This window comes from Lethenteron reissneri, chromosome 33 (genome assembly GCF_015708825.2).
Source record: "Lethenteron reissneri isolate LAM-NWPU_2019-01 chromosome 33, ASM1570882v1, whole genome shotgun sequence".
Lineage (NCBI taxonomy): Eukaryota > Metazoa > Chordata > Hyperoartia > Petromyzontiformes > Petromyzontidae > Lethenteron > Lethenteron reissneri.
This window is the reverse complement of record NC_083811.1, coordinates 8,385,519-8,403,064: the sequence shown is the minus strand read 5'-3', so window position 1 is coordinate 8,403,064 and position 17,546 is coordinate 8,385,519. Positions and strand designations below refer to the sequence as shown.

The window sequence follows — 17,546 nt, the reverse complement described above, 5'->3', positions numbered from 1 at the left end:
TCCACCTCCCCCCCCCACCCGCCCACCTCCATCCCCCACCTCCACCTACCTCCACCCCCCCCACCTCCACCCCCCTACCTCCACCCCCCCACCTCCACCCCCCACCTGCACCCCCCACCTCCACCCCTCCACCTCCACCACCCCACCTCCACCCCCCCACCTCCACCCCCCCCCCCACCTCCACCCCCCACCTCCACCACCCCCCACCTCCACCCCCCACCAACACACTCACAGGAGGAGATCGTCACAAGCTCCCACTCACTGACTCACTCCGTGCATAGATGTCAACCCGCAGGGTTCACGCCGTCTTCTTGTTGTGCAGGGAAATTGCGTTGTCAGATCCGCACCGGCGTGCAGCCGTTACGATGCGGGGGAGAGAAAAATGTGTCTGTGTTTCTCCGTTGTGATGGGGCTTTGTAGGATGAACGTTGAGATTTTAAAGGGGCACGGGGTGACCAATGAGGTCTGTAATAACTAGGGCACTGATAAGGGGTTGACAGGTAAGGGTGCCTGTGTGTAAACATCAGTACTTGGGGAGACAAAGGCGGTCGGGCGTGGTGCTGGACACTAACACCCCCCCCCCCCCCCACCGCGTATGCCGTGCTGGTCTTCATTTTAAGTGCTCGCTTACAGCACTTTCCCCAAACGTCTGTTAAGGAGCTATACGGGGGTTCTTTGGCTTTGTGATAAGGAGCGGTGGCGCAATGGTTAGCGCGCACTTGCGCTACGAACCCGGCGACCCCAATTCGATTCCCGCTCACGGCCAACATTGGTGACGAATGTCTCAACCGGTGCCGGGCCTCCCCTAGGTCGACTGAGCCTTAAAATAAATACCTGGTACGATGTTTACATTTCGCCACGGGGAGAAAAATTCCGCAGGGCATGGTGCTGACCACCCACCCCCTCGTGTGACGTGCCGGCCTCCATAGGTGCTCGCTAACAGCACTTGTCCCAACAGTCTGTTACAGGCTATAAGGGGGGATCTTTGTCTCGTATTTTTGTACTGTATATGTTTCTGTTCTTATATGTGTTGTGTGCATGCGACATACTCAAACTGCGTTTAAGCGTGAATGTCCAGAGGGCTTAGGGCATCATTAGTACCACCATTTGATCAACGCTGAGTCAACACGCCGAGATCCTGGGTTTCAGGTCAAGATCCAACAAGCAGAGATTAAACTGCTCAAGTACAAGACGGTATAGAGAGGTTGATGATAGAATTCTCCCCAACAGTCCATTAACATGCTTCATGTGTACAAATTGCACGACGTTTTATATTCGATTGGGTGAAATTGAGAACTTTATTTATCTCATGTTATCTGTGTCAAATGGTATCTATTTGGCTCAAATTCCATCCCGCCCGATCTTGAGCTTCTTCGTTTCACTCGACGGCACACCCTTCAGATTTTTATTTATAAAAAAAAATGTCCTTCTTTACCAGAACGTCCTTCATCGAGCTTTCACATATGAGAATGAGCACAATCCACATCTGTGGCCTTTTATTCATGGTTCAAAGTACGTAGATTTCCACACTTCTGAACCTATTCCAGAACTTCATCACGCTTTTGTTCAAATCAACTGATATTATCCATTGCCATGGCCAAATCTCAGCACGTTCCAATCTTACGTCTTCCTCTGCCACATACTTGGGTCTTGCTGAGCCTCTTCAACTATTTAAATGTGTATTCTTGGTTATTTCGGTAAAGTCACGTAGAAGGGAAAAATATATATTTAACAATAAAAATGTATTTAAATGCGTGTTTTTTTTAGCAACATTCTATAAAGCACACCTTGTTGGTGTTCTAAGACATTAAATTGCAGCATTGGCATTTTCCTTTTTTGCCTGGTTGCACACATTTATTTTGCAACATTTCGCAATGCACCATTCAACTGTTCGTAAAAGGGGCCAACGTCTTATTATTCACAAAGTGGAACAAGTCATTCGAGCAAATAGATAAGGGTTGCTGGTATATTACTGGGGCGTACTGGACTAGTGTTGGTTATCTCAGCCACCCAGATTCCATATGAAGCCATGCACAACACCCCACATAACTCGTACGTATCTAAATCTGATCTGGAATTCTCCAGGGCTGACTCAGTCTGGGCAACATCGGCACTGGGGAGACGATCACTGCCCTCATAATCTGTAAAAGATGAGAAAATCCATGACAACAGAAGTGAACATTCATGACCGTAATGCAGTGGCAGCCGTGAAGATTGATGATTAGACTGCACTGATGAGTCATAATAATAATACATCCTCTCTCTACTGTTGTCTCTTTCTATCACTGTTGCCTGTTGGCCACATTTTCTCAATTTATTGATGGTGGTCTCAGACAAAGTTAACACTTAACACAATGGAGTTCTTATGAGCTGGCGGTTGTGCATAATGCGTAAGGCTGTTGAGAGCCTTTGTGCATGCAATACACATTTTTATTGTTAAATGCAATGGCCACATGACCACCTCATGTGCCGTGCTACCCTTATATACTTACAGCATTTTCCCAAAGAGTCTTTATGGAGATTATATATACATTAAAATTATATGATATAAAGTTTTATGATATAATATATACGGCTAAATTGGGAAATGTGTTTTTTATCTGACATCAAAACCTTGTAGTAAGTAGGGTTGGATTAGTGTTAGCATCCTAATCAACTGGTTCTTGGCCATACACCAGCAGTTTTTTATAACTACTGCCTGAACCTTCTCTCGGCCAACCTAACAAGCTTGCATTCAGAGAAAGATACAGTCTTGTGATTTAACACGGAATCAGGAACAACAGAGGATGTGTTTTATGCACGCCATGTCATGTGTCCCACTTTTATCTCTTCCCTCCAGACTTCCCCATCATTTGTCCATTGCAAAGACAATGTTTGCAATCATAATGTGACATTTAACTTTCGCAAAGAGGAAAATGTAATCCTCACATGAAAAGGGGCTTATACTACAGTCATTTATGGGAGTGGTTCAATTACCATGTTTTTTCTTTCAGAGATGTCGTGTCTGATTTGGCAGAATGATACGTACATTTCTAAAATGATTTATTATTCAAGGTGGGTGTAACAAATCCATTGAAATTCGAAGACAGGAGAGAATGTGGGCTGCACTATTATGAGTTACCAAGGCCATCCTCTTGTGAATGCCATGCAACGTTGCTTTAGAACTTTTCTTGCTCAATTACTGCAATGCACAAAAGACCCGACTAACACAAAGTAAAACAAACCTCAAAAAGATCACGTGTGCATTCATGGAATTAAATTCAGAAATAAATCTGCAGGCTTATCTGTCTGATCAATGGGCAGTTGACACAAGGCAATTGCGTAATGCCTGCGCCATTTATTTCACGTACAGCCCGTAATAAACATCACGCACCGAGTCCTAACACTTCGTGTTTCCAATGTGTTTTTCACAAACTGACTGTGTGCCTGTTATCGCCTATCCTGACACCGGTGACCACCGTCCTTCAGCTGCTAGTTTTAGCATTTCCAAATAACTGTTTGCTGATGGAGCAGTAATGTGCTTGCTACCCACGCAACGATAAAAAAAATCCATTAAATCCGAACTCCGATGCCTTTGCAGTGCGTTAACAAATAACAGTCGTCAAATCAGACACGGTGTGTTGATGTGATGGTATTCTCATCCGTGTGTATTCCTGAAAAGCAAACTCTAAATGTATGCAAAGTGCACCACAATTAAATTAAACACCATAAAAATCCCAGAAGGAAGAGTTCATACAATGGTCACATCACTTAAAAAGTTCACGAGGAAAAAACGTGAACATTCAATACGCCTATCCAGGAGTTGCTGGTTATCGGGCCACTTCAATATAGGCACACTCTCGCCAACATTTTTAGGAGGAGAATCAGAAGGTGTTGCCCTAATTAGTCCGCTGAGCTATACAGTACAGCGCTGTATCAAGGGTGACTCGACCAAAACACAGATAGAAAACTGTTATTCATAATCAACGTTTTTGGGTTAGATCGCGTTATTTATAAATGTGTCGTAACCCTCCACCACCCGACACGGCCAATCAGTAAAAAAGTGTCACGTTGACAAAAGACAAATAGTTCACTGCTTTAGCCCGCTTCAACACACCGGTGGGCTAAAGCAGTGAACTATTTGTCTTTTGTCAACGTGACACTTTTTTACTGATTGGCCGTGTCGGGTGGTGGAGGGTTACGACACATTTATAAATAACGCGATCTAAACCCAAAAACGTTGATTATGAATAATATTGGTCGCGAAAGGCCTACGTGTTAAACTGAAAACTGTTACCATAAAATTAAGTAAATTTGGATGCAAACAAAAATCATTCACACCAAATTCAATCAACCTGTTATAATTGTAAAACGTTTAAATTGAGTTACATGCATCTACAATAAGTGGATACATTGTTTAAGCTGCAATTGCTGTATATCAAAACGGAGTGTACTGTTGTAGTCAATAATGCTGCGAAGTACTCAACGTGGGGAAGGTCGTGTTTAGCTTCAAGTCATTTCTCAGAAGCGAACAATTTCATCAATCGTCATGCGGTACTTTTTCTGTGTTCGCAATTGTGGTAATTCTGAAAATTGAGGTTTGAGTAGTGTGCTTGAAATGCACTTTTTCTGATCTTAGACGCTATGTGACGACTTGTTATATTTTTTAGGATCACAAAACTAATGTAATAGCTCTGTTAGAAGATGTGCTCATGTAAAAGCCTCTATTAGAATGTCACGTCATTGTGTTGTTATGATTATGACCTCACATGTGCCGAGCCAGCACTCCAACGTGTTTTCAGCTTCGAGTGCGCGTTGTTCGGCACGATGTCTGACGTTTCGCTCCGCATGCATGGGAGCTTCTTCAGGAGCTGAATTCATACATCCAGCACAATTGCGGAAGACCTCCACAGTAGCATGTGCTGAGCCCATTTAAGAAATGGCCTTTGTTCCTTATTATCTGTAAACATTTTGGTTGCTCAGCAACCACTTTTGCTTCAAGTTCGTGGTTTACAATAAAGTATAAACCTATGGCAGACAGAGACAAGCAAACACATATGCATCTGGTCAGTATGCAATCTTTCAGGTAAAACACAAGCGTCGCCCAAAGGCAATCGAAGTGTAATGTACGCATTCCTAGGACGTTTCCGAGAAAATAAAAAATACGTGCAGAAATGCAAAGTACCCGTGGAGTTTGCGTGATGCCAGTAGGTCCGTGAGCACGAGCTATGACCACAACTCCCCTATCACGAACGCGGCAGCAGAAACCAAAACGTCGAGGGCCACTCCACCCGCGGTGTCCGTGCGGTTAGAAGGGGGGGCGAGAGGGGTGGGGGTGCTTTTTTGTGCCCGTGTGAATTTTATTTCCTTCGTATGTGTGTGTTCTTGTTGTTGCCTGTAGCAAGAACTTCCTGTTGCAACAGTGTGCTGAAGCAGCCACTGTGAAATCAACAGTTAGAGGCACAAGAAAGGCTTAGAGCACACGCATCGCTGGATGCGTCTCTCGTCGTGAATTTGTGTTTGTTTGTTGTCCTTTCAACGCACCCCCGATTAGCACGGTTTGTTGTGTACGGTGCGAAAGAAGTCCAGCATACATGAATACAAATGATCAACCATCTGGTGTTTCTCACACTCTCAAAAGTGTCTACGCGTCTGCAGGTACCAGATATTTTGGTTGTTATTCCTGCAAAGTGTGACCGTAGTTGCGTTTGTGTGTATATGTATTTTTTAAACATGAATTGTATTTCATTTACAACTACAGCATACAGATTTTTTTGCATGCGTTAACGTTCATATGTACACATTGTAAGCATTGTTGTGAGTAAACCTATTACCATTTAAGAATATTTAATTTCTTGGTCAATATAGCTAATGTATGATGATGGTTTGAAAATTATTATGCTGTGTAAGTACAAAGCTTATAGAGTAGTGGGAAAAATTGAGATTTGTAAAAAGTGCACGAGGACGAGTTTGTCTAGGGCGGCCTCATTTTTTCCTACTTTCATTTTAAACCCAACCCAAGCATGGAATAATAGCTTTCAAGAGCTGATCCCTGTGCAAAAAGCAGAGCCATAACGATTCTTTGAAAGACATGGTAAATGCCCACACCTGATTGCAACACTCGAGCAGCAACCATTTGCGCGAATATCCTCGACTCGGCAATGCACAATGCCACATTGGGCACGGCTCCAATGTCGTTTTTAAAATTCCACGTGCACATTAACTTTTGCATTTTGTGTGTGGCGTCATTCCACAGGGTTGAGCCGTCCTCATGATGTGGCCTCAAGTAGGAAGATGAAACACTTGTATTTAACATAACCAGGAGGTGACTTGGTTATATCTTCCTCCAACCAGAATCGAACAAGGCACTGTGACACTGCGAAAAGTGATTGTGTTGAAGGGTTACCTGCGAGTGGATGAAGGGAATGCTCTTGACTCTGGCGCAGCTCCGCCCTTGTTCGCATCTCAAAACATGACGAGGCTCACACAATAACCTCATTTTCCATGTTTCCCCCCCACAGCCCAATTAAATCGTATGTTGCTAGGTGATGCTTTGCATTGAGCGGACAAGCGAGCGCCTAACGACAAGTTCTGGGAAACCAAGTGCACGAATTCACACGGCGCCGATTTCTGCTGCCTCCCGAGCGCACCGAAGAAGCCCCACCACCACCACCACACGTGCGCGCTTGAACCTCTCTCCGAGTGTTGCGTGGGCTGTGATTCCTGGTCGATGGCGAGCCTGGCCGCCGCAGACGAGGGGGTGGTGACAGGAGCTGCGGTTGTGGCGGCAGGCGGACTTGGTGGAGGCGGTAGTGGTGGCAGTGGCGGCGCTGTCAGTACGTCGTGCAGAGCACTAACGAGAGCAACGGGGGGTTCCATGTGCGAGACCCCTCCGTGGAATCGGCGGCCGAGTCTGCTGTGGAACCTGGAGCCGGACGAAATGAGGGACAAGGTCCGAGAGCTCTTCCTTCTCTGCGACAAGGAGGACAAAGGCTTCATCACCAAAAGGGACATGCAGGTACGGACTGACACGGGGGCTTTGTGGGTGAGCAATGTAGGAAAGCGGTGGTGACGGTGATGATTCCTTCGCCCTCGCTTTGGAAAAAAAAAGAAACAATGCCACATGCAATGTAAGGCAGCACGAAGGTATATAAGGACTGTTGACTACAACTTATAATTTCTATCTGTTGCTAGTGACATCTGAACCGTGCATAGTGACATCACAGAATGTAATTATGTGTTTAGCACTGTTGTTGCAGTTAACTGCAGTGTAAATAGTGAACCATGGTTTTGCACTTAATATGCATTACAGTTACGGCACACCTCAGCATATATATTATTGGTTCTTTCGGTAAAGTCACGTATTATTTTATTATTTCCCTTCTACGTGACTTTACCGAAAGAACCAAGAATATGAATCCCTGCAGTCACGAAAGCTTTAAACCTCAGCATATGTCAGTATATTTAACTAAAGTGTCACGATAACGAATTGGAATTATTAAACGATTGTTTAATGTGTGAATGATAATTGCACTTGGCCGTGTGTTGCAAACGTTCACGTTTAAAGAGTTTGCCGAACAGCTGAAACTACTAGCATAAGGATCGTTAAATATCAGTGCCATTAAAATCACTTACTGGCAAAGTAGAGTTTATTTTTTGTTAATGGAAATTATAGAAGGCAGTCAGAGACTTGTTTTTTCTTTTGTCAAATCGTTCATTTAGATGTGCTACATTATGCTAACTACATATTCGGCGACTCCCTGTTCCTCCTAACACCTCTACTTATATATTGCAATCTAAAACTTTAAAATAAACACGTTTACTCTTTGGGTTTTTCGGTAAAGTCACGTAGGTAATTTAGTTGTTTTCATTGGTTTTATTTGATTTTTTACCTACGTGACGTTACCAAAAAAAGAGTATGAATCCTTGCAGTCACGAAAGCTTCAAATCTAGAAATTAACAGGTGTTTTAATACATTTCAACATGCATTTTGGTTGAGCAGAATGCGTTCTCATAAAGGACGTCATGAGCCATGATCTATCCAGTCCTGGATGAAGGCCTCCCCGTAACCATATCTGATGGTCACACAGTGTAACAATCCATCTAACTGTGGCACAGGAGCTGATTCCATCACTCCATCTCTGGGGTATACATCCTCTCGCATGACTTCACTCCTTCGCTTGCCAATTGATCGTTCGTCCGAATTAGCAACCATCATCCCTTCTAACCAAGTGTACTGCCCAAACCCACTTACTTTCCTTGACGGTCAATGCAATGTCGGTAACTTGCATGTGTTCTCTAATCCATGTGTTTCTCTTTCTGTTGGTCGGTGTGATTACAAGCATGCACGAATCAATGCCTCTTTCCGCACATTTCAGCTTTTGTTCCATTTTCTTTGTCAATGTTGATCCTTCCAATCGATACGTCGTCACAGCAGGTAATATTCACTTATTAAAAAACAATTGCTTTCAGCACGCTGGTATGTTGCTTTTTATGATTAAGTTCAGTTTCTCAAAAGCATTCTAACGTGATATTGTCCACATATTAATTTAACCAGTTTGATCCCAATGTGCCTTTAATAACGATCCTTGGTATGCATACTCTGATGAGTTTTTCAGCTGCGTCACTCCAATAATTGTCTTCACTTGTTTAGCCAGCTTGCTCTACATAACTTACATTTGTTTCATATTTATGACATATTGAGCCTAACTTTGCATCCTTATACTGGTAGGAACCTCCTGGTTACACCAGCCGACAGGGGATTATTGTGTCCGTCCGTCCATCGTACATCCAAAAATGGGAGGGGTGGGGCTGGGTGGAGAGGGGAGGGTGGGGAGGGGCTGGGTGGGGAGGGAGGGGCTGAGTGGGGAGGGTGGGGATGAGCTGGGTGGGGAGGGTGGGGCTGGGTGGAGCGGGAAGGGTGGGGAGGGGCTGGGTGGGGAGGGGAGGGTGGGGAGGGGCTGGGTGAGGAGGGTGGGGCTGGGTGGGGAGGGGAGGGTGGGGAGGGGAGGGGCTGGGTGGGGAGGGTGGGGAGGGGCTGGGTGGGGAGGGGCTGGGTGGGGAGGGTGGGGAGGGTGGGGAGGGGCTGGGTGGGGAGGGTGGGGCTGGGTGCGGAGGAGCTGGTCACCCCGTGGTGCCCTTATAAAACTCAACGTTTAACCTACTCACGCCGGCTTGTGCCCGCCCTCACAGTCAGGCATATTTGCGGAAGACACCACGCCGCCGTTGACCCAGGCCATTGACAGCAAAGGTTTCTCTTGCGTCAACCACATACACACTATGAAACATATTCCGACAAAGACTAATGAATACCAAATACCATTGTGCCTCGTCTTTGTGGACGATGAAAAGGTATTTGACAAATTGATGCGGCTGTCATAAGCCAAGGCTTAAATATAAGATATTAATAAATAATAAAATACAATTTGCTAAACGGAACAACTACACCGAGTTGACATCTTCAAACCAACAAAAAAAACATCATAAGGGGTGTCAGACAAGGCAACGTGCTTTCACCAAAGTTTTTCGCAGAAACATTGGAAGATAAATTGTGAAAATTGGATTTGAGAAAAAATGCGTGAACATAAATCGGGAAAATATTAACCATCTCAGATTTGCTGATGACATGGTCATTTTAATTAAAGAGAGGTAGAACATGTTATCAGCATTCCATGTGGTCGAAAAATGCGGATATTAATTTTTTTCCGAGTGTTCATTAAACCTTGATTAATTTAAGGAACCAAAGCACAGAAAGTGCTGTCAATGTGAGGAACATGTAGACTGTGCATTGGTAATCGGTGCCGCGCGTCTTTGTGTAGCTTCGATCAACAGTCATACCCAAACTTATTCTTTCGTACGGCTGCTCATGTAGATGCAGAGCAACAATAACAATTTCACATTCACGTGGTCAAACCCAGACAACGGCGCCAGGAGCAGAAGAGTGTGTGTATCGCTGTGATGTCTCCTCCGTATTTGTGAATCGGGCATTGTGTCGTTATATGTTCTATGGGGACCTCATTTGCCAGTAAAAATATGATAATTGGTTCTTTACCCTTCTATCTGGCAACAAAACTGACAAAAAGGTGTCAGTTTTGTTGCCAGATAGAAGGGTATAGAACCAATTATCGGTATATGTTGTGTGGTTCAAGTTCAAGTGCATTTATTAGGAATAGCCCTGTGAGCCATTCGGTTCTTGAATCGGGTGCAACCGCAACAAACAAAAAACAAAAACATGAACAAAAAATATCTTAAAGTGAATATGTGACTAAGTGCAAACAGAAAATCCAAGAAAAGACAGCAAAATATTGCAGGAAAAAAATCACCGTACACCAACGATGTGTGCAAAAATCCCAGTGGGATGCAAGTCAAACAACCAACAACAACCACAAGACAACTTAGATTAAGGCCATCAGTCTAACTCTGTACTACAACAAACAAACATGGCTAAAGTAATACACTTTTCGAAATCACCAAAATAAAGCCATGAAAGCAATGAAACAGTGATCATAGGAACTGTGACGGAATTTTCACAATAAATGGCATAAACAACATGTAGTCCGTTCTGGATGACCACAGTCGCACATGGGAGAGTTTTAAATTTTCCGTTTGTGTATCCAATATCCGCATCTGCCATGGTTTGTGCGAATGTGGTTTAGGGTGGACTATGGAGGATGAACACCAGGGATCTTCTGCGTTGGGTCTTTCACCCAAACATAACGGAGCACACTCCCCACTGAAACTCCACCACTCGCGCAACAGTTTGGCAAATTCATGGCATGCCGTTGGCCGTTCTGATCTTCATTCATCCGCGTGCACACACGACGGACAAATGATGTGCTGTCACCCGTAACCCACGTGTCGTATAAACAGCGCCGCTATACAGTTGTCATTTTATCCTGCTATTGTCTAAAATAGCGTGGGCCAATTTATTAAACAAATTTTGTGGTGGTCTACAACAAGGCTGTGTGCATTATACGCACGTGGCATGTCAAGTGACATGCAAGGCGTGATAGGAGAACCAATCCAAATTGTCAAATTCGTGCCTCTTGCCGTATATATAACAAATAATTTACCTGTTGCGTGTACGCATACAATTAACCATATCTAATTGAAGACTGTGAGCACGCTTGTTCTGTTCGACGAGTTTAAAATCATTCACAGGAAGTGCTGGAGTTGATCGGTAAATGACGTGTTGCGGTGTGCCGGTAACCGCACTCTGCACGCGCGGCTGCTTGCGTGCTGCGCTGCGTTTCGTAGAGACTTGAGGCCGAGCTGCCCCTGAACCCCGAGCAGCTGGAGGACGTCTTTGAGAAGCTGGACTGCCACATGCAGGGATACCTCACCCTGGCCGAGTTCACCCATGGCCTGGGTAAGCCATGCACACATGGGCCCACTTAACCGAATGCTCGGGGCTGGCAAGCGACGTCGGTGCAGCCTGTGGATTTGGGGGAGGGGGGTCCTGGGAAATTCAGGAAAGTCCCCAGAAGTAGCAAAGAGTCGCCTGTACCGTGCCGGCCTCACTTTGCTCAGTGACGTAGCCGGGCAACATGACAGCGAGGTTGTGTTGCTGTTAGCGTTTTGCATTCAGTTGCCCAATGTCCCACGTGTATGTACAGCCCACCGGTCAATCCACTGCTAAATGATGGCCTCTCCACACGGTGTTGGTCCTGCGGGTTGTTTGACCATTTCTCACCGTGCTAGTAAGTGCAGGTTGGTAAAGGTTGGTGGAGCACAAAACATGAATGTAAGGTTGCTGCTGCACTGCCTTCTACTGCCTATCCAGGCTCAAATTTGCTTAGATTCCGAGGTCTGATAGGACGATGTGCAATTTCGAGTAATATGGTCAGAGGTGCATGATATCCCACCAGTGTAAATATTCATAACTATAAAAAATAAAAAAGGTCGTCTGGCTAGCGTGGAAGAGTAGGACAAATACCTTTAAGAGGAGCTTTATAGAGCTCCCTCTTGTGGAAGACTTTCTGCCAGCAGTGGCATGAGCCAGCAATTGCAGGGCTGCACCTTTACCTGTTAATCTTTTTTATAATACTGTGTTATTCTCAACGCAGGTCAGTATCTGGGCCTGCAAAGCCTCGTGACTAAGGGAGAGCAGGTCCCTCAATTTGCTGAAAAACATCTTCCCATCCTGACGTGGGGCGACAGTGAGAGCGACCTCTGCCAAGAAGATGAGCTCCATTTCTCTCGCCTCATGGACAGCTTGGGCGCTCGCAACGTCTTTGGCGAGTGAGTCAACTGCAGCCGGCTGCACAAGTACAACAACACCCCCTTTGTGTCGGCTCCATGGAAAACCTCCAGGCGAAGACAAAGTTTCCCCGTATTGCCTCAGACAGACTATTGGGACAAGTGCTGTTAGCGAGCACATATTCCCCCACACACGTGCGCACACACATGCACACACATGCACGCACATGCAGTGGCTTGGCTAACTATCGAGTGTGTAGTCGGTGCAACTGCACCCGTGTCAATGGACCAGGAGAGCCCAAGCACCCACGAAGAGGGGATATTGGACAAGGGGTCCCAAGTTTATTCTTTGCACGAGGGCCTATGCCAATCATGCTACACTCATGTACATAGGCACATGAGCGTAGTATGTGTATATTCTTGGGTCTTTCTGTATAGTCACATAGATAGGTTCAAAGAAAATAACAAAAATATCCAAAACATTTCTTCGAACCTATCTACGTGGCTTGTACCGAAAGACCCAAGAATATGAATTCCTGCAGTCACGAAAGCTTTAAGTCAAGCATGTGCATGATTAAAACAAAATTAATCAGAGTTCACTTTGTACATATGCCCATCGCTTAACTGATGTTGACGCACACTGATGTGCATTATTGCAATCCAGTTTGCATTCTTTAACAAAAGTGAAGAAAAAACATTTCCAGTTGATTATTTCAATGACGATGGCTGTGGACGAATGCATCTGCACGGTTTTCCATGCATTGGTGGAAAGTGAAGGTCGGATTGCATGAGCAGCTGCCTTCAAAGGCAGCCCTGTCCCGCAGCCATTCATTGAATTGAGAGTACAAGACTATGTGGTGTTTCAAACCTTGAACCTCAATATTAAAACGTCACAATTATTTCTAAAACTTGTAAATACACTCACACTGAACGACATCGTTACACTTCAGAGACGACCGTGTAAATGTAATTGGTCATGACTCAGGTCAAGTAATTGCTTAAAACGACGACTGGAGACTTGTCCAGAAATTAATTCTTGTCTTTGACCTCTCGCCAACTAAAGCGTTATCTTCCCCTGACTGGGATTGCAACTCGCAACCCTTTGTTTGTGAGCCGTGTACCCCATCCATGGGCAATTTGCAGAGTGCAATACGTTAAGCATCTTAACTATAACACAATAAATAACAGGTTCAATTGGAGGGAAAAAAAGTCCTTTATGAACTATAACAAAACTCATTGAAATAAGCCGTGACAGATTTCCATAATATACGTGGATAAGTGTTTTTTTTTAAATGAAAACCATTCTAAATGTACATCATAATTAATCACATTTTGAAATACCTCCTTTAATTACCACATATTTTAAATGTTTCACATCTGATTATGGTTGATAATACACAGAAATTCGACAGTCACCGATTTGATTAATAAAATGGCAACGTGTGATTGCAGCATGTTATTTAATTGTGCGAATCATAGTATTTTTGCATGTCTTAATATAACCAACCACAGGAGTGGCTGGGCAATAATTTAATCCGCGCTGGAACAATGTTTCAGTGACAGTGCACGTTAGGGCCAGTGGCGACAATAAATTTATTAAATTATTTGGGATAAAGGTGCCTGTTAAAATAAACACGTTGGAGCAGGGGGCATTCATTGTGGTGACGTGCATGCGTGATGGAAAATTGGGAAGGCATGCATGATGTGTGACCCTGAATGGTATGACATCTACATATGAAAGCAAAGCAGAGAGACTGCGGCATTTTCAAGTGCAGATAGGAGACATAAAAGCACATAAAAGCATCAATTTAATTCACCAAGATGGCCAAAAGCTGAGGTTCAGAGTGTGTTCTCTCCCGCTCAATAGGAGCACATCTGCTGGCCTATCCGAGGTTATATTTATATATTATGCCTCTTTCTTTCCCAGATCCTCTGGTGAGTCATGACTTATGACACACATGCCCCTTTTTTCATATGTAGGGGCAAACGTGGAATGCTGCCTCCAATATTTCACAAGTAACTTGATCTATTTACTGGTGTCTCATTACACACATTCATTAATTCGTATGAGACTCTACATTTGGGCACTTGGGCCAGCCAAGGATCTTACTACCTACAGTGCTGTCCATAGGTCAGGGGTGCAGCTATTGTGGCTGTCGAAGGTGTTTTTACACCCCTGGAATTTATATATGTGGCTAAGAGACACATGGTAGTTTGGGTCTACGCTTTCCTGACCTCAACATAATTGCTGATTATGCCCGTGACAGAGCCTTTATATACACATTAGCGCACAGATAGTAGGCTAATACAGTCAGCAGCCAGTAGTTCTGTGGATTTGATCAAACCAGAGTGCAGTAGAATTCACCTTATACTCAATGACGTGGGGTCGAACTTCAGGTTTGAGTTTTCACATACAATATTATGATTCGTGATTGATGTTTTGAGATCGGGCAATTTAAACAATCGTCATGATGCCATGTAGCCTTTAGATCCAATGAGATAGTATCTCATTCCTGTGAGGATTGTTCTTCAATTTACCGGTGAGCTGAAACAATAATATATCCTTGTACACGTGACAATTAATTTGTTTGTTTGGGGTGGTGGAGGATCTTAATGACAAAGATTTGGTAAAAATTAAATATATTATTTGGTGATGGTGCATTGACAGTGTCGCATGAGCACAACTATAACATAAACCCTCAACAATGACATTGCCTGAAATGTCACCAAATATATATTTTTCCTTTCAAGGCAGTGTTATTGATGAATGTGTTGAGTGTTTTTTTAAATTATAGATTTGGTCCTGATCATTACGTGGCCTAACCCAATAATCAAACATGAATTCTGGGATCCTATCTGTAATGTAACCAAAAACCACCGAGAACAGTTCTTTGGTAAGGCACCCTCAACTCGCTCATCTTGACTGCTCCCCTGCCATAGCACGCATAGGTGCTGATGTAAACAGTGGTTTGGAGTCATCTACGAGGCGCCACGCGTTGTCAGGAATGGAGTAGCTGCCCAGGCTTGAAGCCACTTGTCTCGCAGGCTTCAGTTGTTAGCCCGGCATCCGACAGACGTTTAAAATCGAGTGCATACCTCACAAACTGACCATATTTCTTTGGTTTTGTGGCAGCAATCTGACTCAGGTGAGTGTATAAATATCGTATTAGTTATTAGAATGTTTGGCTTTCTTTCCCCACAATATACCCTTTCAGAAATCTATGTTGAACTGCGGAACACCATAGGCTCATGGAATAATAAAATCTACTTGGTTCATTTGAACTTATTTGATGGGTTAATTAGACTTTGGTGGATTGGTTAATTAAATCTTGGTGGACTGGTTAATTGTGAGACATGTTGGCACAGTGGTATTGCGCCATGAACCCGGCAAACTTGAGTTCAATTCCTGGCCACGGAAAACATCAATGGCAAGTGATATTTGAACCAGCAGTGAGGTGCCCCTTTCACTAACTTGGACTGAACAGCTTGGCGGCATATGGTCAAACGACCCCTACGACTGACACGGCATGCGGAGGCCTTCATCCAGCATTGGATTGAAAAAAGGCTGTAAATTATTCATTATTGTAATTAGATTAGTTAATTGGACTCTGATAGATGAGACTCTGTCTGGTCTTTGGTGTTGCTTTGGCCTCATGATAATGAGCGGAGTTAGGAGACCTGGATCCCCTGTGTCACTGGGCACTCTGTGCCAGCACATCTGTTGCACATTATGATCCAATTCCACCTGAATAGGACAATATTGTAATCAGGATCCATTAGTGTTCCATAAAAAAAGACAAGACAGAATGTATCTTCTTAATATAACACAGCCTCTCTCTATATTTGTAAGTGGTCGTCTCAAACATTGCTACATCATGATGACACTCTACACAGATGCATTTTAAATAGAAAAACATAATCAGACATGAGCATTTAATCACACTGACGTAATTTATAAAATAATACCTTTTTTATTTCAAGAATTCATGAATGGAAAAAAATCTGTTCATTTTTTTCATACATTTATTTTACGTGCTTTGACAAAGCATCCGTGTTTTAAAGATTAGATTAATTTCCCATCGAATATGCACCCCACCTTGTTTACGTGGGTTTCATTCAACTAAATAACACTTTCCTTCGTATTACGCTCATGAATAAAGCTAGTGCTAAACATTGTACATTAATTGTCTGAACAAGCTCACTTGCCTACATTCATCCAAGTGTTATTTTGTGGGTTAGGCTGCAGTTGAATCGATGGCCGCAGTAGTCATGGCAATAGCTCGAGAGAAGAAATGCTCGACGAACAGCCTGACCCGGAAATCCACACTTGGATTACAAGCAGCTGCGAAAATGTACTGGTTTTAATGTGCCACGTCCTTCTCTTGAATGTGCCCGGTGTTGCAGGCAGGATGAGGTGCGCGCCTTGTGGACCCGCTTACGCAGAGATGAGCCGGAGCTTCTGAACAATTTTGAAGGCTTCCTCTCCAGGGTGTCCCTGCAGATCCTGCAGGCCAAGCAGGAGAAAGCCACTGTGGAACGTGTACTCCAAAAGTACGTACTCCGCGCTCAATCGCAGTGCTAATTCCGTGATGGAAATTATTTACGACTATAACCGTCAACTACGGTAAGTGGGGTGTTTTGTTGTTGTTGTCCATCAACGGTGATCACAAGTCGATGAAATTCATCAAGCGTGACGATGTCTTCAATTGCCTACCAGAGAAAAATCATGACTTGTGAAATTAACTAGTCGATCGAAGATGCAGACCAAAGTAATTTAGGACCATCATTAGAGACAGCAGCAGTGCTTGGAGAAAGACCCTCACATCAACCTTTAATAGCCAATAGTGCACTACATTTTTGACTGCTTACGTCAACAGACTATGATAATTAACTACTGTAAATGAAAGCCACGGATGAAGATTTGGCTAAAATATCACAATGTCATCGACCAGACGAAGACGATGACTAAATTATTCATCACAGAGAACAGGGGCCTGGAAAGTCAAATGTTGCGATCCCATGATAAAGAGGCTTTATCAGCTACCTTGGTTACTTGACTTCTCCAAACTTCAAATGTATTTCCACCGCCTTTCCATTTCCAGGGCATATATTATTTCACTTGCAAAGCTAAGAGAACAAAAAAGCTGAAAATCTTCGTATTTTCTTCATTAAAGCCATATTCATATATATCCACTGCTGGCTGGAGCACTCCCAATGCCTTGTTGGTAATTGTCAGGCCATACCTTCACCACACTTTGGGTTGTTCAAGAGTTGAAGCACCAGTACTGGATCAAATACCACTCGCCACTGATGTTAGCCAAAGCAAGAATTATAAACTCGGTGCAGTGCACAAACCACTGTACCACACC

General features: G+C 43.9%; 1 protein-coding gene across 4 annotated transcripts in view; it reads left to right on the top strand.

Moving 5' to 3' along the window:
- Window positions 1–5,369: 5,369 nt before the first annotated feature.
- Window positions 5,370–17,546, top strand: part of LOC133350402 (EF-hand calcium-binding domain-containing protein 4B-like) — a 61,820-nt gene continuing 49,643 nt past the window's right edge. For 3 of the 4 annotated variants that reach the window (XM_061564737.1, XM_061564738.1, XM_061564735.1), the window contains exons 1-5: window positions 5,370–5,637; window positions 6,501–6,997; window positions 11,236–11,347; window positions 12,045–12,219; window positions 16,582–16,728. In XM_061564737.1, coding sequence (XP_061420721.1) covers window positions 6,710–6,997; window positions 11,236–11,347; window positions 12,045–12,219; window positions 16,582–16,728 — 722 coding nt within the window. In that variant the 5' untranslated portion in view covers window positions 5,370–5,637; window positions 6,501–6,709. Of the gene's footprint in view, window positions 5,638–6,243; window positions 6,998–11,235; window positions 11,348–12,044; window positions 12,220–16,581; window positions 16,729–17,546 lie in introns of those variants that run through there. The other variant, XM_061564736.1, reaches the window with a different exon arrangement.